We start from the raw sequence: 24,912 nt of genomic DNA, 5'->3' as shown, positions 1-24,912 counted from the left end.
GGGAGCAAGGAGAAGGGAAGCCATGAGAGGAGAAAATGGTGGAAAACTGAGGGGAAAAAACGTCTGGATCCTTGAGAGGAAAAAATGGTGGAAGCCATGAAGGGAGAGGATGAAGGAGATGGGGAAAGGGGCAGCCATAAGGGGACAGAGTGAAGAAAAACCATGAAAGGAATCAGAAAAAGATGGGGTGAAGGGAAGCCATGATGGGAAAAAAAGCAGCAAAACGTGAGGGGAGAAAAAAAGGCGGGAAAATAAGAGGCGGTAAAAAAGAGCGGGAAAACGTGAGGGGATAAAAAAGGGCGGGAAAACGTGAGGGGAGAAAAAAAGGCGGGAAAACGTGAGGGGAGAAGCTTTGGGGTCACTTATGGGGCAGAGCGAGGATCGATGGGGCAGCCCCTGCCCCGCCCTTCATTACCACATTAATTAACACCTCATTAACGCGCTCTTTAACAATTCATTTATTAATTTCCAACAGTGGGACCCTTGATGGAACAGGTGAGTGATCCATGGGGCAGATGAGGGGTTTATGGGGCAGATAAGGCCTCTGTGGGGCAGGTGGTGACTCTTTGCCCAGGTGAGGGATCCATGGGGCAGGTGAGGGTCCCGCTGTGGGCCAGGTGTGTCTCTGTGCGCCAGGTGTGGCTCAGTAGTTGCTGCGCTCCTGCCGGAAGCCGCCGCGCCGCAGGTACCCGTCGCCCTTGCGGTATCCGCCATCTTTCTGGTCTGCACGGAGAGACGGACAGGTGAGGGCGGGGCGGGGCTCAGGTGTGTCCCAGGTGTCCCTCAGGTGTGCCCAGGTGTATCCCAGACACCTCCACCTTTCCCCAGGTGTGTCCCTGGGTAACCCAGGCGTATCCAGCTGTGCCCAGGTGTGCCCCAGATGTGCCCAGGAATGTCCCAGGTATATCCAGGTGTTCCCCAGGTGTCCCTCAGGTGTGACCAGGTGTATCGCAGGTGTGTCCAGGTGGATCCAAGTGTGCCCAGGTGTATCCAGGTGTGCCAATTGTACCCCAGGTGTGCCCCAGGTGTATTCAGATGTATCTAGGTGTGCCCCAAGTGTATCCAGGTGTGCCCAGGTGCATCCAGGTGTGTCCCAGGTGTATCCAGCTGTGCCCAGGTGTGCCCCAGGTATATCCAGGTGTATTCAGGCGTGACCCACGTGTGTCCCAGGTGTATCCAGCTGTGTCCCAGGTGTATCCAGGTGTGCCCAGGTGTGCCAAGGTGTACTCCAGGTGTATCCAGCTGTGCCCCAGGTGTGCCCAGGTGCGCTCACCTCTGAAGTACCCCCCGTAGGCTCCCTGCCTCTGGTCCAGCACGCGCTCGTTGTTCTCCACCAGGTTCCCCAACTTCTCGGCCAATTGCAGCGCCAGGTTCTGCGTGGCCGTCGGCTCCGTCCGGTGCATCATCACCGTGGCCGTGGGCTGGTCCAGCGAGGCCTAAAGGTGTGCACAGGTGAGACTCACCTGGGCTGCAGGTAACCCCAAAAACCCCACCTGAAACCTGCCCAAAATGGCTCCAAAACCACCCAAAACCACCCCAAAATGGCCCCATTGGGGTTTCTCCATCATAATGGTAATTTTGGGCTCATCCAGTGAGACCTGCAGGTGTGCACAGGTGAGACTCACCTGTGCTACAGGTAATTCCAAAAACCCCACCTGAAATCACCCCAAAATGGCTCCAAACCTGATCAAAATCACCCCAAAACGGCCCCATTTGGGTTTTGCCATGATCATGGCGGCTTTGGGCTGGTCCATCGAGGCCTAAAGGTGTGCACAGGTGAGACTCACCTGGGCTGCAGGTAACCCCAAAAAACCCACCTGAAACCACCCCACAACTGCCCCAAACCACCCCAAAATGGCCCCAAACGGGGTCTCCCATTCCAACATGGCGCTGGAAACGTGGCCAGGTGAGACACGCCCTCACCTGTCCCCACAGGTAACCCCAAAACTGCCCCAAATTTGACCCAAAATCACCCAAACTGACCCCAAACCACCCCTCAGGTGAGACCACACCTGTCCCTATGTCTGGTCACACCTGGCCCCACAGGTAACCCCAAAACTGCCCCAAATTTGACCCAAAACTGCCCAAAATTGATTTGAAACTGCCCCAAATTGACCCAAAATCACCCAAACTGACCCCAAACCCCCCCCAGGTGAGGCCACACCTGGCCCCACAGGTAACCCCAAAACTGCCCCAAAATGGCCCCAAATTGACCCCAAAATCACCCAAACTGACCCCAAACCCCCCAAGGTGAGGTCACACCTGGCCCCACAGGTAACCCCAAAACTGCCACAAAAAGGCCCCAAATAGACCAAAATTGACCCCGAAGTTCCCCAAATTGACCCAAAATCACCCAAACTGACCCCAAACCACCCCTCAGGTGAGGTCACACCTGGCCCCACAGGTAACCCCAAAACTGTCCCAAATTGACCAAAATTGATCTGAAACTGCCCCAAATTGACCCAAAATCACCCAAACTGACCCCAAATCACTCCCTAGGTGAGGTCACACCTGGCCCCACAGGTAACCCCAAAACTGCCCCAAAATGGCCCCAAATTGACCCAAAATCACCCAAACTGACCCCAAAATCACTCCCCAGGTGAGACCACACCTGTCCCTATGTCAGGTCACACCTGGCCCCACAGGTAACCCCAAAACTGCTCCAAATTGACCAAAATTGATCCAAAAGTGCCCCAAATTGACCCAAAATCACCCAAACTGACCCCAAATCACTCCCTAGGTGAGGTCACACCTGGCCCCACAGGTAACCCCAAAACTGCCCCAAAATGGCCCCAAAACCCAAAATCACCCAAACTGACCCCAAAATCACTCCCCAGGTGAGACCACACCTGTCCCTATGTCAGGTCACACCTGGCCCCACAGGTAACCCCAAAACTGCTCCAAATTGACCAAAATTGATCCAAAACTGCCCCAAATTGACCCAAAATCCCCCAAACTGACCCCAAATCACTCCGTAGGTGAGGTCACACCTGTCCCCACAGGTAACCCCAAAAGTGCCCCAAAATGGCCCCAAATTGACCCAAAATCACCCAAACTGACCCCAAACCCCCCCCAAGGTGAGGTCACACCTGTCCCCCAGGTGTCCCAGGTGTCCCAGGTGTCCCCAGGTGTCCCAGGTGTCCCAGGTGCCCCAGGTGTCCCAGTGCCCAGTGCCCCAGGGCCCAGGGCCCCAGGGCCCAGGTGTCCCCAGGTGTCCCCAGGTGTCCCAGGTGTCCCCAGGGCCCAGGTGTCCCAGGTGCCCCAGGTGTCCCAGGTGCCAGGTCCCCAGTGTCCCAGGTGTCCCCAGGTGCCCCAGGTGTCCCAGTGCCCCCAGGTGTCCAGGTGTCCCAGGTGCCCCAGGTGCCCAGGTCCCAGGTGTCCCAGAGCCCCAGTGTCCCCAGGTGCCCAGGCCCCAGGTGTCCCAGGTGCCCAGGTGTCCCAGTGTCCCCAGTGTCCCAGTGTCCCAGTGCCCAGGTGTCCCAGGTGTCCCAGGTGTCCCCAGTGTCCCAGGTGCCCCAGTGTCCCAGGTGTCCCAGTGGTGTCCCAGGTGTCCCCAGGTGTCCCCAGTGTCCCAGGTGTCCCCAGGTGTCCCCAGGTGTCCCCAGGTGTCCCCAGGTGTCCCAGGTGTCCCCCAGGTGTCCCAGGTGTCCCAGGTGTCCCAGGTGTCCCAGGTGTCCCCAGGTGTCCCCAGGTGTCCCAGGTGTCCCAGGTGTCCCAGGTGTCCCCAGGTGGTGTCCCAGGTGTCCCAGGTGTCCCCAGGTGTGCCCCAGGTGTCCCAGGTGTCCCCAGGTGTCCCAGGTGTCCCCAGGTGTCCCAGGTGTCCCAGGTGTCCCAGGGTGTCCCAGGTGTCCCCAGGTGTGTCCCCAGGTGTCCCAGGTGTCCCAGGTGTCCCCAGGTGTCCCCAGGTGTCCCCAGGTGTCCCAGGTGTCCCCAGGTGTCCCAGGTGTCCCAGGTGTCCCCAGGTGTCCCAGGTGCCCCAGGTGTCCCCAGGTGTCCCCAGGTGTCCCCAGGTGTCCCAGGTGTCCCAGGTGTCCCCAGGTGTCCCAGGTGTCCCCAGGTGTCCCCAGGTGTCCCAGGTGTCCCAGGTGTCCCAGGTGTCCCCAGGTGTCCCCAGGTGTCCCAGGTGCCCCCAGGTGTCCCAGGTGTCCCCAGGTGTCCCCAGGTGTCCCAGGTGTCCCCAGGTGTCCCAGGTGTCCCCAGGTGTCCCAGGTGTCCCCCAGGTGTCCCCAGGTGTCCCAGGGTGTCCCAGGTGTCCCAGGTGTCCCCAGGTGTCCCCCAGGTGTCCCCAGGTGTCCCAGGTGTCCCCGCAGGTATCCCCAGGTGTCCCCAGGTGTCCCCAGGTGTCCCCAGGTGTCCCCAGGTGTCCCAGGTGTCCCAGGTGTCCCCAGGTGTCCCCAGGTGTCCCCAGGTGTCCCCAGGTGTCCCCAGGTGTCCCAGGTGTCCCAGGGTGTCCCCAGGTGTCCCAGGTGTCCCCAGGTGTCCCAGGTGTCCCCAGGTGTCCCAGGTGTCCCCGTGTGCCCCAGGTGTCCCAGGGCCCCAGGTGCCCAGGGTGTCCCAGGTGTCCCAGGTGTCCCCAGGTGTCCCAGGTGTCCCAGGTGTCCCCAGGTGTCCCCAGGTGTCCCAGGTGTCCCAGGTGTCCCAGGTGTCCCCCCAGGTGTCCCCAGGTGTCCCCCCCAGGTGTCCCCAGGTGTCCCCAGGTGTCCCAGGTGTCCCCAGGTGTCCCCAGGTGTCCCAGGTGTCCCAGGTGTCCCCAGGTGTCCCAGGTGTCCCCAGGTGTCCCCAGGTGTCCCAGGTGTCCCCCAGGTGTCCCCAGGTGTCCCAGGTGTCCCAGGTGTCCCAGGTGTCCCAGGTGTCCCCCAGGTGTCCCCAGGTGTCCCCAGGTGTCCCCAGGTGTCCCAGGTGTCCCAGGTGTCCCAGGTGTCCCCAGGTGTCCCAGGTGTCCCAGGTGTCCCCAGGTGTCCCCAGGTGTCCCCAGGTGTCCCCAGGTGTCCCAGGTGTCCCAGGGTGTCCCAGGTGTCCCAGGTGTCCCAGGTGTCCCCAGGTGTCCCCAGGTGTCCCAGGTGTCCCAGGTGTCCCAGGTGTCCCAGGTGTCCCCAGGTGTCCCCAGGTGTCCCAGGTGTCCCCAGGTGTCCCCAGGTGTCCCAGGTGTCCCCAGGAGGTGTCCCAGGTGTCCCAGGGTGTCCCAGGTGTCCCCAGTGGTGTCCCCAGGTGTCCCCAGGTGTCCCAGGTGTCCCAGGTGTGTCCCCAGGTGTCCCCAGGTGTCCCAGGTGTCCCCAGGTGTCCCCAGGTGTCCCAGGTGTCCCCAGGTGTCCCCAGGTGTCCCAGGGGGTCCCCAGGTGTCCCAGGTGTCCCAGGTGTCCCAGGTGTCCCAGGTGTCCCAGGTGTCCCCAGGTGTCCCAGGTGTCCCAGGTGTCCCCAGGTGTCCCCAGGTGTCCCAGGTGTCCCAGGGTGTCCCAGGTGTCCCCAGGTGTCCCCAGGTGTCCCCAGGTGTCCCAGGTGTCCCCAGGTGTCCCAGGTGTCCCCAGGTGTCCCAGGTGTCCCTCACCATCAGCTCCTCGTTGATGATCATTTTGCTGATGATGCCGTGCACCGTGGGCAGGTCCAGCTCAAACATGGCCGCCAGCGTCTCCATGCTGCAAAACGCCAATTTTTAACCCAAAATCGGATTTTTTCACACCAAAATTCACAAGTTTTTTACTTCCAAATTCACCTTCTTGATCTTTTTAATGAGAAAAAATTGATACTTGAAAATTCCCCATTTTTCCCCTCAAAATTCCCCATTTTTCCCCTCAAAATTCACAATATTTTAGCTCAAAAATCCAAAAATTTTCACCTCAAGTTTCACCATTTTTACCTTAGAATTCACATTTTTTTTCAGCTCAAAGTTCCCAATTTTTAACCTCAAAATAAACTTTTACCTCAAAATCCACAAAGTTTTAGCTCAAAAATCCCAGAATTTTTAACTCGAGTTTCACCATTTTTACTTTACAATTCACAATTTTTTTAGCTCAAAAAATTCACACTTTTTCAGCTCAAAATTAATTTTTACCTCAAAATCCACAAAGTTTTACCTGAAACATTGAGAATTTTTACCTTAAAATTCACCGTTTTTAATCTCAAAATTCACAAAGTTTTACCCCAAAATTCACAAATTTTTCACTCCAAATTTCCCGATTTTTTACTGGAAAATTCACCATTTTTAAGCTAAAAAATGCAAATTTTTACCTCAAAATTTTTCCTGCTAATTTCACAACTTTTAGACTCAAAATTCCCAATTTTTTACCTCAAAATCAACAATTTCTTATCTAAAAATTCACGTATTTTTATCTCAAAATTCACCATTTTTAGCTTAGAAATTCACAACTTTTTAGCTCAAAAATTTACAATTTTTACCTTAAAGTGTCACAATTTTTACATCAAAAATTAACATATGTGTAGCTCAAAATTCACAAGTTTTTGCCTCAAAATTCACTATTTTTAATGTCAAATTTCCCTATTTTTTACCTCAAAGATTCACCGTTTTTTACCCGAAAATTTACATCGGTTTAGCTCAAAATTCCCGATTTTTTACCTCAAAATGTCACAATTTTTAGGCTCAAAAATTCACAATTTTTAAGCTCAAAAATCCGCGTTTTTTCCCTAATATTTGCACAACTTTTACACTCAGAATTCATCAAGTTTTACCTCAAAATCATAAATTTTTTAGCTCAAAAATTCCCAATTTTCCCCTCAAAACTCAAAATTTTTAGCTCAAAAATTCACAAATTTTTACCCCAAAATTCACAATTTTTACCTCAAACATTCACAAATTTTTACTTCAAACCCAACAATTTCTTATCTAAAAATTCACATATTTTTCCCTCAAAATTCCCAATTTTTTAGCTCAAAATTCCACAATTTTTCTGTAATAATTTCACAACTTTTTACCCCAAAATTCACAATTTTTTACCTCAACAATTCACCAATTTTTAACTTAAAATCAACAATTTTTTATCTAAAAATTCACATAGTTTTCCCTCAAAATTCACAGTTTTCAGGCTCAAAATTCCCAGTTTTTTAGCTCAAAAATCCACAATTTTTTCCTAATAACTTCACAACTTTTATCCTCAAAATTCTCTTTTTTACCTCAAAAATCCCCAATTTTTAGCTCAAAATCAACAATTTCTTATCTAAAAATCCACATATCAATACCTCAAAAATTCCCAAGTTTTAGCTCAAAATCAACAATTTCTTATCTAAAAATCCACATATTTTTCCCTCAAAATTCAGTTTTTTAGCTCAAAAATCCCAATTTCCTAATATACAATTTTATCCACAAAACTTTTTCCCGGTTCCTTCTAATTTTTTTACCTCGAACATTCCCAATTTTTTCAAAACAATTTTTACCCCAAAATCCCAAAATTACATTTAACAACTAGGTGAAAGTGCTGGCACTCCTTCCTTCCGGGAGGGGAACCCCTACCCAATTTTTACCTCCCAAAAAGCCAAATCAAAATGCCCCAAAATGGTTAAAAATTTAAAATGGCCCCAAAATACTGAAAATGCCCAAATTCCCCCACCTGTTTGTATTACCCCAAATTCTCCTTTCCTGCCCCAAAATGGCCCAAACTATTCCCCCAAATGCCCCAAAATGGCCCAAATGACCCAAATTTCTTTACCTGGGCACCCTGGGCATGACCCCAAAATTTCCTTTCCTGCCCAAATGGTGAAAAAAAATGGCCCAAAAAGACCCCAAAATGGTTGAAAATGACCCCAAAAAGGGGACAGGGGGGTCACACCTGGCCAACCCCAAAATTCTCCTTTCCTGCCCCAAAATGGCCCCCAAAATGACCCCAAAATGCCCCAAAATGGCCCCAAAAATGGTTGAAAATGGCCCCAAAATGGCCCCAAAATGACTGAAAATGACCCAAATTCCCCCACCTGGGCACACCTGGGAATAACCCCAAAATTCTCCTTTCCTGCCCCAAAATGACCCAAAATGACCCCAAAATGCCCCAAAATGGCTGAAAATGACCCCAAAATGGTCCCAAAATGACCCAAATTTCTTTACCTGGGCACACCTGGGCATGACCCTAAAATTCTGCTTTCCTGCCCCAAAATGACCCAAAATGGCTGAAAATAACCCCAAAATGGTTGAAAATGACCCCAAAAATGGCCCCAAAATGGCTGAAAATGACCCAAATTCCCCTACCTGGGCACGACCCCAAAATTCTCATTTCCTGCCCCAAAATGACCCCAAAATGGCCCAAAATGGCTGAAAATGGCCCCAAAATGACCCAAATTTCTTTACCTGGGCACACCTGGGCACGACACCAAAAATCTCCTTTCCTGCCCCAAAATGACCCAAAATGGCTGAAAATAACCCCAAAATGGTTGAAAATGACCCCAAAATGGCCCCAAAATGGCTGAAAATGACCCAAATTCCCCCACCTGGGCACACCTGGGAATAACCCCAAAATTCTCCTTTCCTGCCCCAAAATGACCCAAAATGGCTGAAAATGACCCCAAAATGGTTGAAAATGACCCCAAAATGGCCCAAAATGGTCCCAAAATGACCCAAATTCCCCCACCTGGGCACACCTGGCAAACCCCAAAATTCTCCTTTCCTGCCCCAAAACGACCCCAAATGGCCCCAAAATGGCTGAAAATGACCCAAATTCCCCCACCTGGGCACACCTGGGCATGACCCCAAAATTCTCCTTTCCTGCCCCCAAAATGCCCCAAAATGGTTGAAAATGGCCCCAAAAATGACCCAAAATGACCCAAATTCCCCTACCTGGGCACGACCCCAAAATTCTCATTTCCTGCCCCAAAAAGGCTCCAAAATGACTGAAAATGGCCCCAAAATGACCCAAATTTCTTTACCTTGGCACATCTGGGCATGACCCCAAACCCCAAAATTCTCATTTCCTGCCCCAAAATGACCCCAAAAATGGTTGAAAATGACCCCAAAAATGGCCCAAAATGGCCCCAAAATGACCCAAATTTCTTTACTTCAGCACACCTGGGCATGACCCCAAAATTCTCCTTTCCTGCCCCCAAAATGACCCCAAAATGGCTGAAAATGGCCCCAAAAATGACCCAAAATGACCCAAATTCCCCTACCTGGGCACGACCCCAAAATTCTCATTTCCTGCCCCAAAATGATCCAAAATGACTGAAAATGGCCCCAAAAATGACCCAAATTTCTTTACCTGGGCACACCTGGGCACAACCCCAAAATTCTCATTTCCTGTCCCAAAATGGCCCCAAAATGGCTGAAAATGACCCCAAAAATGGCCCAAAATGGCCCCAAAATGACCCAAATTTCTTCACCTGACGAGCATGGCGCGCACCTGGCCGGCCTCGGGGAACAGGTCCCGCACTTTGAACCTCCCCAAATCCCCCCAAAATCACCCAAAATTCACCAAAAATTCACCAAAAATCCCACCCAAAATGCTCCTTAAAATCACCCAAAATTCACCCAAAAATCTCACTCAAAACCACCCAAAATGACCCAAAATTGACCAAAATCCCCAAATTTTGTTACCTGAGCCCAGGTGAGACTCACCTGGGACTCACCTGGGCACCTCAAATCCCTCCCAAAACGCCCTAAAAATCTCCCAAAATCGCCCAAAACGCCCCAAAAATCACCGAAAAAAGACCAAAAATCACCGAAAAATCCCACTCAGAATTGATAAAAATCACCGAAAATCCCCCAAAATTGGCCAAAATCCCATTTTTTGTTACCTGGCCAGACCTGTGTCCAGGTGGGACTCACCTGAGAACCTCAAATCCCTCCCAAAACACCCAAAAACCTCCCGAAATCACCCCAAAATCCCCCCAAAATCCCCCTCAAATCCCCCAAAAATTGCCTAAAAATGCCCCAAAATCCCCCAGAACTGCACACAAAAAACCCCCAAAACGACCCAAAATTGCCCAAAATTCCCAAATTTCATGCCCTGTCCCCAGGTAGGGCCCACCTGGAACTCACCTGGCCACCCTAAATCCTCAATTCCTGCATTAAATCCCCCTTAAAATCACCCAAAATCACCTGAAAATCACCCAAAAATCGGACAAAATCACCCAAAAATTGGACAAAATTGTCCAAAATGCCCCAAAACCGCCCAAAGTTGCCCAAAATCCCCAATTTTGGGGCTCACCTGACGAGCATGGCGCGCACCTGGCCGGCCTCGGGGAACAGGTCCCACACTTTGAACCTCCCCAAACCCCCCCAAAAATCACCCAAAATTCACCAAAAATGCCCCAAAAATCCCACCCAAAATGCTCCTTAAAATCACCCAAAATTCACCCAAAAATCTCACTCAAAACCACCCAAAATGACCCAAAATTGCCCAAAATCCCCAAATTTTGTTACCTGAGCCCAGGTGAGACTCACCTGGAACTCACCTGGGCACCTCAAATCCCTCCCAAAACCCCCTAAAAATGCCCCAAAATCTCCCAAAAAACATCAAAAATCCCTTTCAAAATCCACTAGAATGACCCAAAATGACCCAAAATCCCCAAATTTTGTCACCTGAGCCCAGGTGGGGCTCACCTGGAACTCACCTGAGACCCTCAAATCCCTCCCCAAACCCCCCAAAATCCTCCTAAAACCCTCAAAAATCCCTCAAAAATCACCCCAAAATCCCAATGGAAACCCTCAAAAATTGTCCAAAATGTCCCAAAACCGCCCAAAGTTGCCCAAAATCCCCATTTTTTGTTACCTGGCCAGAACTGAGCCCAAGTGGGACTCACCTGGGCACCTCAAATCCCTCCCCAAACCCCCTAAAAACCTCCCAAAATCGCCCAAAACGCCCCAAAAATCCCTCTCAAAATTGCCAAAAATCATCCAAAATTGGCCAAAATGCCCCAAAACCGCCGAAAGTTGCCCAAAATCCCCAATTTTTCAGGTCGGGGCTCACCTGACGAGCATGGCGCGCACCTGGCCGGCCTCAGGGAACAGGTCCCACACTTTGAACCTCCCCAAATCCCCCCAAAATCACCCAAAATGCCCCAAAAAAATTGGCCAAAATCACCCCAAAATCACTCAAAAGTGCCCCAAATCCACCCTAAAATCGCCCAAATTTGCCCAAAATCCCCATTTTTTGTTACCTGGCCAGACCTGAACCCAGGTGGAGCTCAACTGGAACTCATCTGAGAACCTCAAATCCCTCCCCAAACCCCCCAAAATCCTCCTAAAACCCTCAAAAATCCCTCAAAAATCACCCCAAAATCCCAATGGAAACCCTCAAAAATTGTCCAAAATGCCCCAAAACCGCCCAAATTTGCCCAAAATCCCCATTTTTTGTTACCTGGCCAGACCTGAGCCCAGGTGGAGCTCACCTGGGACTCACCTGGGCACCTCAAATCCCTCCCAAAACCCCCTAAAATCACCCGAAAATGCCCCAAAAATCCCACTCAAAATTGCCAAAAATCATCCAAAATTGTCCAAAATGGCCCAAAACCGCCCAAAGTTGCCCAAAATCCCCAATTTTGGGGCTCACCTGACGAGCACGGCGCGCACCTGGTCGGCCTCGGGGAACGGGTCCCGCACTTTGAACCTCCCCAAATCCCCCCAAAAATCACCAAAAATGCCCCAAAAATCCCACCCAAAATGGCCCCTTAAAATCACCCAAAATTCCCACTCAAAACCACCCAAAATGACCCAAAATTGCCCAAAATCCCCAAATTTTGTCACCTGAGCCCAGGGGAGACTCACCTGGGACTCACCTGGGACTCACCTGGGCACCTCAAATCCCTCCCAAAACGCCCTAAAAATCTCCCAAAATCGCCCAAAACGCCCCAAAAATCACACGAAAAAGACCAAAATCACCCGAAAAATCCCACTCAGAATTGATAAAAATCACCGAAAATCCCCCAAAATTGGCCAAAATCCCATTTTTTGTTACCTGGCCAGATCTGTGCCCGAGTGGGACTCACCTGAGAACCTCAATCCCTCCCAAAATCCCTCTTAAAAACTCCCAAAAATGCCCTAAAAATGCCCAAAAATCGCTCTCAAAACCCCTAAAAATCCCCCCAAAATTGCCCAAAACCTCAAAAATCGCCCAAAGTTGCCAAAAATCCCCAATTTTGGGGCTCACCTGACGAGCATGGCGCGCACCTGGCTGGCCTCAGGGAACAGGTCCCACACTTTGAACCTCCCCAAATCCCCCCAAAAATCACCCAAAATTCACCAAAAGAATTGGCCAAAATCACCCCAAAATCACCCAAAAGTGCCCCAAATCCACCCTAAAATCGCCCAAATTTGCCCAAAATCCCCATTTTTTGTTACCTGGCCAGACCTGAGCCCAGGTGAGACTCACCTGGAACTCACCTGAGACCCTCAAATCCCTCCCCAAACCCCCTAAAAATGCCCCAAAATCTCCCCAAAAACATCAAAAATCCCTTTCAAAATCCACTAGAATGACCCAAAATGACCCAAAATCCCCAAATTTCGTCACCTGCGCCCAGGTGGAGCTCAACTGGAACTCACCTGAGACCCTCAAATCCCTCCCCAAACCCCCCAAAAATCCTCCTAAAACCCTCAAAAATCCCTCAAAAATCACCCCAAAATCCCAATGGAAACCCTCAAAAATTGTCCAAAATGTCCCAAAACCGCCCAAAGTTGCCCAAAATCCCCATTTTTTGTTACCTGGCCAGATCTGTGCCCAAGTGGGACTCACCTGGGCACCTCAAATCCCTCCCCAAACCCCCTAAAAACCTCCCAAAATCGCCCAAAACGCCCCAAAAATCCCACTCAAAATTGCCAAAAATCATCCAAAATTGTCCAAAATGCCCCAAAACCGCCCAAAGTTGCCCAAAATCCCCAATTTTTCAGGTCGGGGCTCACCTGACGAGCATGGCGCGCACCTGGTCGGCCTCGGGGAACAGGTCCCACACTTTGAACCTCCCCAAATCCCCCCAAAAATCACCCAAAATTCACCAAAAAAATTGGCCAAAATCACCCCAAAATCACCCAAAAGTGCCCCAAATCCACCCTAAAATCGCCCAAATTTGCCCAAAATCCCACTTTTTGTTACCTGGCCAGACCTGAGCCCAGGTGGAGCTCAACTGGAACTCACCTGAGACCCTCAAATCCCTCCCCAAACCCCCTAAAAATGCCCCAAAATCTCCCCAAAAACATCAAAAATCCCTTTCAAAATCCACTAGAATGACCGAAAATGACCCAAAATCCCCAAATTTCGTCACCTGAGCCCAGGTGGGGCTCACCTGGAACTCATCTGAGAACCTCAAATCCCTCCCCAAACCCCCCAAAAATCCTCCTAAAACCCTCAAAAATCCGTCAAAAATCACCCCAAAATCCCAATGGAAACCCTCAAAAATTGTCCAAAATGCCCCAAAACCGCCCAAATTTGCCCAAAATCCCCATTTTTTGTTACCTGGCCAGACCTGAGCCCAGGTGGAGCTCACCTGGGACTCACCTGGGCACCTCAAATCCCTCCCAAAACCCCCTAAAATCACCCGAAAATGCCCCAAAAATCCCACTCAAAATTGCCAAAAATCATCCAAAATTGTCCAAAATGGCCCAAAACCGCCCAAAGTTGCCCAAAATCCCCAATTTTGGGGCTCACCTGACGAGCATGGCGCGCACCTGGCCGGCCTCAGGGAACAGGTCCCACACTTTGAACCTCCCCAAATCCCCCCAAAAATCACCAAAAATGCCCCAAAAATCCCACCCAAAATGGCCCCTTAAAATCACCCAAAATTCCCACTCAAAACCACCCAAAATGACCCAAAATTGCCCAAAATCCCCAAATTTTGTCACCTGAGCCCAGGGGAGACTCACCTGGGACTCACCTGGGACTCACCTGGGCACCTCAAATCCCTCCCAAAACGCCCTAAAAATCTCCCAAAATCGCCCAAAACGCCCCAAAAATCACCGAAAAAAGACCAAAAATCACCGAAAAATCCCACTCAGAATTGATAAAAATCACCGAAAATCCCCCAAAATTGGCCAAAATCCCATTTTTTGTTACCTGGCCAGATCTGTGCCCGAGTGGGACTCACCTGAGAACCTCAATCCCTCCCAAAATCCCTCTTAAAACCCCAAAAATGCCCTAAAAATGCCCAAAAATCGCTCTCAAAACCCCTAAAAATCCCCCCAAAATTGCCCAAAACCCTCAAAAATCGCCCAAAGTTGCCAAAAATCCCCAATTTTGGGGCTCACCTGACGAGCATGGCGCGCACCTGGTCGGCCTCGGGGAACAGGTCCCACACTTTGAACCTCCCCAAATCCCCCCAAAAATCACCCAAAATTCACCAAAAAATTGGCCAAAATCACCCCAAAATCACCCAAAAGTGCCCCAAATCCACCCTAAAATCGCCCAAATTTGCCCAAAATCCCCATTTTTTGTTACCTGGCCAGACCTGAGCCCAGGTGGAGCTCACCTGGAACTCACCTGAGACCCTCAAATCCCTCCCAAAATGCCCCAAAATCTCCCCAAAAACATCAAAAATCCCTTTCAAAATCCACTAGAATGACCCAAAATGACCCAAAATCCCCAAATTTCGTCACCTGAGCCCAGGTGGAGCTCAACTGGAACTCACCTGAGACCCTCAAATCCCTCCCCAAACTCCCCAAAATCCTCCTAAAACCCTCAAAAATCCCTCAAAAATCACCCCAAAATCCCAATGGAAACCCTCAAAAATTGTCCAAAATGTCCCAAAACCGCCCAAAGTTGCCCAAAATCCCCATTTTTTGTTACCTGGCCAGATCTGTGCCCAAGTGGGACTCACCTGGGCACCTCAAATCCCTCCCCAAACCCCCTAAAAACCTCCCAAAATCGCCCAAAACGCCCCAAAAATCCCACTCAAAATTGCCAAAAATCATCCAAAATTGTCCAAAATGCCCCAAAACCGCCCAAAGTTGCCCAAAATCCCCAATTTTTCAGGTCGGGGCTCACCTGACGAGCATGGCGCGCACCTGGTCGGCCTCGGGGAACAGGTCCCACACTTTGAACCTCCCCAAATCCCCCCAAAAATCACCCAAAATTCACGAAAAAAATTGGCCAAAATCTCCCAAAAATCACTCAAAAGTGCCCCAAATCCACCCTAAAATCGCCCAAATTTGCCCAAAATCCCCATTTTTTGTTACCTGGCCAGACCTGAGCCCAGGTGGGGCTCAACTGGAACTCACCTGGGCACCTCAAATCCCTCCCAAAACCCCCTAAAAATGCCCCAAAATCGCCCAAAACGCCCCAAAAATCCCACTCAAAATTGCCAAAAATCATCCAAAATTGGCCAAAATGCCCCAAAACCGCCCAAAGTTGCCCAAAATCCCCAATTTTGGGGCTCACCTGACGAGCATGGCGCGCACCTGGTCGGCCTCGGGGAACAGGTCCCACACTTTGCTGTTCATCTTCTCGTTGACCACGAAGCGGTGGCAGCGGCGCCAGTCGCCCGTCTTCATGGCCTTGGAGGCGGCCACCACGTGCTCGCGCATGGACTCGGGGGGACCTGAGTTTGGGGGGAAAAATGAGGATTTTGGGCAAAAAAAAATCGGAGATTTTTGGGAAAAAAAAAAGGAGGTTTTGGAGTTAAAAATGGAATTTTTGGAGGTAAAATGGCGGCACCTCCAGGTGTTGAGAAGGTCCTGGACAGGTGGGACACAGGTGGGGAGACCTGGGACAAGTGAGAGAGTTTTGGGGTGAAAAATGAGGATTTTGGGCAAAAAAAAATCGGAGTTTTTTGGGGAAAAAAATCGGAATTTTTGGGGTTAGAAATGGAATTTTTGGAGGTAAAATGGCGGCACCTCCAGGTGTTGAGAAGGTCCTGGACAGGTGGGACACAGGTGGGACACAGGTGGGGAGACCTGGGACAAGTGAGAGAGTTTTGGGGTGAAAAATGAGGATTTTGGGCAACAAAAATTTGGAGTTTTTTGGAAAAAAAAAAGGAGGTTTTGGAGTTAAAAATTGAAATTTTTGGGTTAAAAATGGAATTTTGGAGGTCATCAAATGAGCTGGGAAAAGCAAGACACAGGTGGGACACCCGGGGAGAGGTGAGAAAAATTTGGGGTGAAAAATGAGGATTTTGGGCAAAAAAAAATCGTGAGTCTTTTGGGAAAAAAATCGGAATTTTTGGGGTTAAAAATGGAATTTTTGGAGGTAAAATGGCGGCACCTCCAGGTGTTGAGAAGGTCCTGGACAGGTGGGACACAGGTGGGGAGACCTGGGACAAGTGAGAGAGTTTTGGGGTGAAAAATGAGGATTTTGGGCAAAAAAATCGGAGTTTTTGGGAAAAAAATCGGAATTTTTGGGGTTAGAAATGGAATTTTTGGAGGTAAAATGGCGGCACCTCCAGGTGTTGAGAAGGTCCTGGACAGGTGGGACACAGGTGGGACACAGGTGGGACACAGGTGGGGAGACCTGGGACAAGTGAGAAAGCTTTGGGGTGAAAAATGAGGATTTTAGGCAAAAAAAATCGGAGTTTTTTGGGAAAAAAAAAGGAGGTTTTGGAGTTAAAAACTGAAATTTTTGGGTTAAAAACGGAAGTTTGGAGGTCATCAAATGAGCTGGGAAAAGCAAGACACAGGTGAGACACCTGGGGAGAGGTGAGAAAAATTTGGGGTGAAAAATGCCAATTTTGGGCAAAAAAAATCGGAGTTTTTTGGGAAAAAAATGGAATTTTTGGGGTTAAAAAGGGAATTTTGGAGGTCGCAAAATGAGCTGGGAAAAGCGAGACACAGGTGGGACACCCGGGGAGAGGTGAGAAAAATTTGGGGTGAAAAATGAGGATTTTGGGCAAAAAAAAGGAAAAAAAATTGGGGGGGAAAATGAAGTTTTTAGGGGAAAGAAACCGGAGCTTTTGGGGTTAAAAAATGGAATTTTGGAGGTCATAAAATGAGCTGGGACGGGTGGGACACAGGTGGGACACCTGGGGATAAATGGCAAAATTTTGGGGCAAAAATGGCAAAATTTGGGCAAAAAATTTGGAGTTTTTTGGGAAAAAATTGGAATTTTTGGGGTTAAAAATGGAATTTTTGGAGGTCACGAAATGGTGGCATCTCCAGGTGTTGAGGAGATCCTGGGACAGGTGAGAGACAGGTGAGAAAAATTTTGGGGTGAAAAATGCTAATTTTGGGTAAAAAAAAGTCAATTTAGGGCCAAAAATTCCCATTTTTGGGTCTAAGGAAGCGAATTTTGGGTTGAAGAACATCAAGATCCAAAAACTTCAAATTTTGGGGTGGAAGAGCCAAACTAAAAGCGGATTGAGATATTATGGACCTCAAGAACCCAGTTTTGGGTTAAAATCCCTAAATTTTGGTCAAGAAATGCTCATTTGGGTCAAAAAAAGCGAATTTTGGCTTGAGGAACACCAAGAATCTAGAACGGCCATTTTAGGAGATAAAAGAACCAAACCAAGACCTGCCTAAGTAATTATGGACCTCAAGAACCCAATTTTGGGTCAAAACCCCCAAATCTTGGTTCAAAAAACTGGTTTTGGTGTGAGGAACATCAAGAAGTTCTAGAACCCCCATTTTAGGAGATAAAAGAACCAAACCAAGACCGACACAAGGTAATTATGGACTTCAAGAACCCAATTTTGGGTCAAAATCTTGTAATTTTGGTGAAAAGAACCAATTTTGGTGTGAGGAACATCAAGAAGATCTAGAACCCCCATTTCAGGAGATAAAAGAACCAAACCAAGACTGACCTAAAGTAATTTTGGACCTCAAGAACCCAATTTTGGGTCAAAATTATTAAATTTTGGTCAAAATCACCAATTTTGGTCTGAGGAACATCAAGAAGATCTAGAACCACCATTTTAGGAGATAAAAGAACCAAACCAAGACTGACCCAAGGTAATTATGGACCTCAAAACCCCATTTGTGACCTCAAAACCCCAAATTCCCAAACCCAAACCCTGCAATTTTGGGTCAAAACCAGCAACCATGGTCTGAGGAACCTTTGAAAGATCTAGAATGGCCATTTTAAGAGATAGAACCACCAAACCAAGACCTGCCTAAGGTAATTACGGACCTCAAAACCCCATTTTTGACCTCAAAACCCCCAAATCTTGACCTCAAACCCCCCCAAATCTTGCGTCGAAACTTCCCGATTTCGGTTCTCCTCCTACCCAGCAGCGGCTGCCTCTCGACCACGCGCAGCTGGTGGTGGAACTGCTTGCTGATCATCCTCCGGCGGGCGTCGAACTCGTGCGCCGCCATGTAGGGGATCTCCAGCAGCATGGCCGCCACCAGGTAGACGCACTCGAGCAGCTCCAGGTTGACGTGCATGTGGAAGGGCACCTGGCGCCTTCTCCACCTTCTCCTGCTCGGCGTTGCGCCCTGGAGGCTGCGCAGGAGCAGCCTTGGCCCAGGAGCTCCTTGGCGGCCGAGCTCTGGATGTCCAGCAGGGCGTTGTGCGCGTCCTTGATGAGGCCCTGGCGGAAGGCGCAGATGCCCAGCTGGACCATGGTGCGGTTGTAGAGGATCTGCGGGGACAGGCGAGGCGAGGTTTGGGGTGAAAAGCGGGACTTGGGCAAAAAAAAAAAAAAAAATCGGGGTGGAGATGGAAATTTTTGGGGTTGGAAGTGGAGTTTTTGGAGGTCGCAAAATGGCGGCATCTCCAGGGGTTGAGGAGGTCCTGGACAGGTGGGACACAGGTGAGACACCTGGGACAGGTGAGGCGGGTTTGGGGTGAAAAATGGCAATTTTGGGTAAAAAAAAATCAATTTTTCGGGTTGGAAGTGGAATTTTTGGAGGTCACAAAATGGCGGCACCTCCAGGTCTTGAGAAGGTCCTGGACAGGTTGGACACAGGTGGGACACAGGTGGGACACAGGTGAGACACAGGTGAGACACCTGGCAACAACTGAAGAAGTTTTGGGGTGAAAAATGCAAATTTTGGGCAAAAAAAAATCAATTTTTGGGGGTGAAAATGGAATTTTTGGAGGTCACAAGATGGCGGCATCTTCAGGTTCAGGATGGACTCAGGAGAATCTGGGACAGGTGGGACAGAGGTGAGGAGGTTTTGGGGTGAAAAATGGCAATTTTGGGTAAAAAAATGTCAATTTTTGGGGCTGGAAATGGAAATTTTTGGGGTTGGAATTGGAATTTTTGGAGGTCGCAAAATGGCGGCATCTCCAGGGGTTGAGGAGGATCTGGACAGGTGGGACACAGGTGAGACACCTGGCAATAAGTGAATAAATTTTGGGGTGAAAAATGGCAATTTTGGGTAAAAAAAAAATCAATTTTTGGGGGTAAAAATGGAGTTTTTGGAGGTCGCAAAATGGCGGCATCTCCAGGTGCAGGATGGACTCAGGAGAATCTGGGACAGGTGGGACACAGGTGAGGAGGTTTTGGGGTGAAAAATGGCAATTTTGGGTAAAAAAATGTCAATTTTTGGGGCTGGAAATGGAAATTTTTGGGGTTGGAATTGGAATTTTTGGAGGTCGCAAAATGGCGGCATCTCCAGGGGTTGAGGAGGTCCTGGACAGGTGGGACACAGGTGAGACACCTGGCAATAAGTGAATAAATGTTGGGGTGAAAAATGGCAATTTTGGGCAAAAAAAAAATCAATTTTTGGGGGTAAAAATGGAGTTTTTGGAGGTCGCAAAATGGCGGCACCTCCAGGTGCAGGATGGACTGAGGAGAAGCTGGGACAGGTGGGACACAGGTGAGACACCTGGGACAGGTGAAGTCAAGAAGTCCACAGGTTTGGGGTGGAAAATGCCAAATTTGGGCAAAAAAAAAATGGAGGTTTTGGGGTTGGAAATTGAATTTCAGGTGCGTTTAACCCTCACCTGCCCAGGTGCGTGTTTAACCCTTACCTGCCCAGGTGTGTTTAACCCTTTCAGGTGCGTTTAACCCTTCCAGGTGTGTGATTTACCTGCCCAGGTGTGTTTAACCCTTCCAGGTGCGTTTAACCCTTACCTGCCCAGGTGGGTTGGCGTGCTGGATGTTGTCCTGCCCAGGTGTGTTTAACCCTTTCAGGTGTGTGATTTACCTGCACAGGCGTGTGATTTACCTGCACAGGTGTGTTTAAGCCTTTCAGGTGTGTTTAACCCTTTCAGGTGCGTGTTTAACCCTTACCTGCCCAGGTGTGTTTAACCCTTTCTCACCTGCACAGGTGGGTTGGCGTGCTGGATCTTGTCCTGCCCAGGTGTGTTTAACCCTTTCAGGTGTGTGATTTACCTGCACAGGCGTGTGATTTACCTGCACAGGTGGGTCGGCGTGCTGGATGTTGTCCTGCAGGTGCGACATGAGCATGAGGTCGCGGGCGCGGTACCAGCGGCTGTGCAGGGCGTGGTGGTAGATGTGGCACAGGATGGCGCAGGTGCGGATCCGGTCCGTGCGGTCCTTGGCGTACACGAACCTGCCGCAGGTGAGGCGGGTGAGAGACGCCAAAATCCCAAAAATCTCAACCCAAAAATCCCAAAATTTCAACCCAAAAATCCCAAAATTTCAACCCAAAAATCCTGAGATTTCAACCCTAAAATCCTGAGATTTTAACCCCAAAAATCCTGAGATTTTAATCCCAAAAATCCCGAAATTTCAACCCAAAAAATCCTGAGATTTCAGGGACAGGTGAGGCAGAAACAGGTGAGAACTTCTGCAGCAGGTGAGACACACCTGGGCAGGTGAGACACCCAGAAATTCCGGGATTTCAACCCCAAAATCCTGAGATTTTAGGGGCAGGTAAAGCCTTAAAATCAGGTGAGAGATCCCGAGGCAGGTGAGACACACCTGGGCAGGTGAGACACGTGTGTCCCTGCTCCATCCAGGTGTGTCCCTGTCCCTTTTTCTCCCATCCAGATGTGTCCCCACCCCCTCCAGGTGTGCCCAGGTGTGTCTCTCACTCATCCAGGTGTGTCCTAATCCCATCCAGATGTGTCCCCACCCCCTCCAGGTGTGCCCAGGTGGGTCCCTCACTCATCCAGGTGTGTCCCGACCCCACCCAGGTGTGCCCAGGTGTGTCCCCACCCTCTCCAGGTGTGCCCAGGTGTACCCTGAGCCCATCCAGGTGTGTCCCAATGCCATCCAGATGTGTCCTAACCCCATCCAGGTGTGTCCCTGCTCCATTCAGGTGTGCCCAGGTGTGTTCCTGTCCCCTTTTCCCCCACCCAGGTGTGTCCCCACCCCGTCCAGGTGTGCCCAGGTGTGTCCCTGTCCCCTTTTCCCCATCCAGGTGTGTCCCCACCCCCTCCAGGTGTGTCCAGCTGTGTCCCCACCCCCTCCAGGTGTGTCCCCACCCCCTCCAGGTGTGCCCAGGTGTGTCCCTGTCCCCTTTTCCCCCATCCAGGTGTGTCCCCACCCCCTCCAGGTGTGCCCAGGTGTGTCCCCACCCCTCAGGTGTCCCCCCCCCCCCTCCCCCACCCCCAGGCACCCCCTCACCTGCACAGCCTCTCCATCAGCCTCCGAATCCTCTCTCCTCTTCCTCCTCCTCCTCCAGCCGCTCCTCCACGCGCCGCGCCCGCGTCTGTCCGCCCTCCTTCGCCCGCCCGTCCTCCTCCTCCTCCTCCTGCTGCTTCACCTGTCCGTCCTCCGCCCCTCCTCCTCCTTCTCCTGCCCGTCCTCCTTCTCCTTGCCTTCCTCCTCCTCCTCCTCCTCCCCCCCGTCCTCGGCGCCCCTCTGTCCGCCGCGTCCAGGGGGCGCTGGCCCGCTCCGTCCCGTCCCCCCGCGGCGGCGCGCCGGCGGCGCCGTAGTCGAACTTGTAGTAGGTGTGCAGGATGCGGCGCAGGTAGACGCGGCACAGCTCCTCGGGGCTGCCCTTGCCCTGCAGGTAGCGCTGCAGCCGACGATGATGTGCCGACGCGGCCCCTCGGCCCTTCAGGTGCTCCACGCTACTCTGGGGAGGGGGACAACACCACACCTGGGTTACCTGGGGGACAGGTGAGGTCATAAAACCAAAAAAAAACCCCAAACAAATCCATCCAGGTGAGCCCCAGGTGAGGATCTGGGTCCTTCAGGTGCTCCACGTACTCTGGGGGAGGGGGACAACACCACACCTGGGTTACCTGGGGGACAGGTGAGGTCACAAAAGCCAAAAAACCCAAAACCCAAAAAAAACCCCCCAAAAATCCATCCAGGTGAGCCCCAGGTGAGCCCCAGTTCAGGATCAGGTGCTCCACGTACTCTGGGGGGGGAGGGGGACAAAATCACACCTGGGTTACCTGGGGGACAGGTGAGGTCATAAAACCAAAAAAACCCCAAACAAATCCATCCAGGTGAGCCCCAGGTGAGGATCTGGGTCCTTCAGGTGCTCCACGTACTCTGGGGGAGGGGGACAACACCACACCTGGGTTACCTGGGGAACAGGTGAGGTCACAAAAGCCAAAAACCCAAAAACCCAAAAAAAACCCCCAAAAATCCCATCCAGGTGAGCCCCAGGTGAGCCCCAGTTCAGGATCAGGTGCTCCACGTACTCTGGGGGGGACGGACGACAAAATCACCTGGGTTACCTGGGGAGCTCACCTGGGGGACAGGTGAGGTTATAAAACCCAAAAAACCTAAAAAAACCCAAAAAAAACCCCCAAAAATCCCATCCAGGTGAGCCCCAGGTGAGGATCTGGGTCCTTCAGGTGCTCCACGTACTCTGGGGGGGGAGGGGGACAAAATCACACCTGGGTTACCTGGGGAGCTCACCTGGGGGACAGGTGAGGTCATAAAACCCAAAAAAACCTAAAAAACTCCAAAAAAGCCCATCCAGGTGAGTCCCAGGTGAGGATCTGGGTCCTTCAGGAGCTCCAGGCGTTCTGAGGTCACACCTGGACACACCTGAGCTCACCTGGGGGACAGGTGAGGTCGTAAAACCCAAAAAACCCCCCAAAAAAACCCAAAAACCCCCAAAAATCCCATCCAGGTGAGTCTCAGGTGAGTCCCAGGTCAGGATCAGGTGCTCCACGTACTCTGGGGAGGGGGACAACACCAAACACACACCTGGGTTACCTGGGGGACAGGTGAGATCACAAAACCCAAAAAAACCCAAAAAACCCAAAAAAAACCCCCCAAAAACCCATCCAGGTGAGCCCCAGGTGAGCCCCAGTTCAGGATCAGGTGCTCCACGTACTCTGGGGGGGACGGACGACAAAATCACCTGGGTTACCTGGGGAGCTCACCTGGGGGACAGGTGAGGTTATAAAACCCAAAAAACCTAAAAAAACCCAAAAAAAACCCCCCAAAAATCCCATCCAGGTGAGCCCCAGGTGAGGATCTGGGTCCTTCAGGTGCTCCACGTACTCTGGGGAGGGACAAAACCACCTGGGTTACCTGGGGAGCTCACCTGGGGGACAGGTGAGCTGATAAAAGCTCCAAAAAACCTAAAAAAACTCCAAAAAACCCCCTAAAAATCCCATCCAGGTGAGTCCCAGGTGAGCCCCAGGTGAGGATCTGGGTCCTTCAGGAGCTCCAGGTGTTCTGAGGTCACACCTGGACACACCTGAGCTCACCTGGGGGACAGGTGAGGTCGTAAAACCCAAAAACCCCCCCAAAAAAACCAAAAACCCCCAAAAAACTCCATCCAGGTGAGCTCCAGTGCAGGTACTTCATGTCCTCTGAAAAACACACCTGGGTTACCTGGGGAGCTCACCTGGTGGACAGGTGACGTCATAAAAGCTCCAAAAAACCTTAAAAAACTCCAAAAATCCAAACAAATCCACCCAGGTGAGCCCCAGATGAGGATCTGGGTCCTTCAGGAGCTCCAGGTGTTCTGAGGTCACACCTGGACATATCTGGGCACACCTGGGGGACAGGTGAGGTCACAAAACCCAAAAAAACCCCAAAAAACCAAAAAGAAACCCCAAACAAATCCACCCAGGTGAGCCTCAGGTGAGGATCTGGGTCCTTCAGGTGCTCCAGGTGCTCTGGGTGAGGGAAAAACCACCTGGGTTACCTGGGGGACAGGTGAGGTGATAAAAACTCAAAGAAGCTTTTATTTTTGGTTCATTTTAGGCGTTTTTGGGGTTTTCTACGGTTTCTTTTGGGATTCTTTGGTTTTTTTTTTTTTTTGGTTTATTTCAGGCGGTTTTTTGGGTTTTTCTTGGGGGTTTTTTGGATTACTTTTGGGATTTTTTGGGTTTATTTTAGGCATTTTTTGGGGGGTTTTTCAGGGTTTCTTTGGGTTTTGTTGTGGTTTTTTGAGGTTTTTGGTTTTTTTTTTTTGGGGTTTTTGGGGTTTTCTGGAATCTCTTCACCCGCCCCGCGTGACCCACCCTGGGAGTGCGGGTCGGTGTTCTGCATGATCTTGGTGAACTCCTCGTCCATGCGCTCCACCAGGGTCAGGACACAGCCTCGGACACGGAACGGCTGAAAATGAACCCAAAAACCCCATAAATGACCCCAAAATGACCCCAAAATGACCCCAAAATGACCCCAAAATCACCCAAAATCAACCCTGAGCTCCACCAGGGTGAGCACGCAGCCACGGACACGGAACGGCTCAAAATGAACCCAAAAACCCCATAAATGAACCCAAAATGACCCCAAAATCACCCCAAAATCACCCCAAAATCACCCCTGAGCTCCACCAGGCTCAGGACACAGCCTCGGACACGGAACGGCTGGAAATGAACCAAAAACCCCATAAATCACCCCATAAATCACCCAAAATCACCCAAAATCACCCCAAAATCACCCCTGAGCTCCACCAGGGTCAGGACACAGCCACGGACCCGAAACGGCTGAAAATGAACCCAAAAATCCCATAAATGACCCCAAAATCAACCAAAATCCCATAAATCACCCAAAATCACCCAAAATCACCCCTGAGCTCCACCAGGGTCAGCACGCAGCCTCGGATCTAGAATGGTTGGAAATGACCCCAAAAATCCCATAAATCACCCCAAAAGTGACCCCAGAACCCCAAAATCACCCCAAATCCCATAAATCACCCCAAAAGTGACCCCAGAACCCCAAAATCACCCAAAATCCCATAAATCACCCCAAAAGTGACCCCTGAGCTCCACCAGGGTG

General features: G+C 50.6%; 1 protein-coding gene across 1 annotated transcript; it reads right to left on the bottom strand.

Annotated features, from left to right (window-relative positions):
• Positions 1-443: 443 nt before the first annotated feature.
• Positions 444-24,246, bottom strand: LOC115915975 (eukaryotic translation initiation factor 3 subunit C-like; the record flags this gene model as incomplete). The annotated part of the gene is given in 15 exon segments (XM_030969675.1): positions 444-723; positions 1,274-1,436; positions 5,546-5,633; positions 11,487-11,543; positions 12,833-12,889; positions 13,575-13,631; positions 14,171-14,227; positions 14,907-14,963; positions 15,300-15,459; positions 18,079-18,309; positions 18,312-18,435; positions 20,158-20,317; positions 21,337-21,475; positions 21,568-21,785; positions 24,149-24,246. Coding segments are annotated over 15 exon segments (1,746 nt in total), but the record flags the coding sequence as incomplete, so codon positions are not given.
• Between the last annotated feature and the right edge of the window lie 666 nt (positions 24,247-24,912).

This window comes from Camarhynchus parvulus, unplaced genomic scaffold (assembly GCF_901933205.1).
Source record: "Camarhynchus parvulus unplaced genomic scaffold, STF_HiC, whole genome shotgun sequence".
Lineage (NCBI taxonomy): Eukaryota > Metazoa > Chordata > Aves > Passeriformes > Thraupidae > Camarhynchus > Camarhynchus parvulus.
Note: the sequence above shows the minus strand (reverse complement) of the source record. Positions and strands in the feature narration are given on the sequence as shown.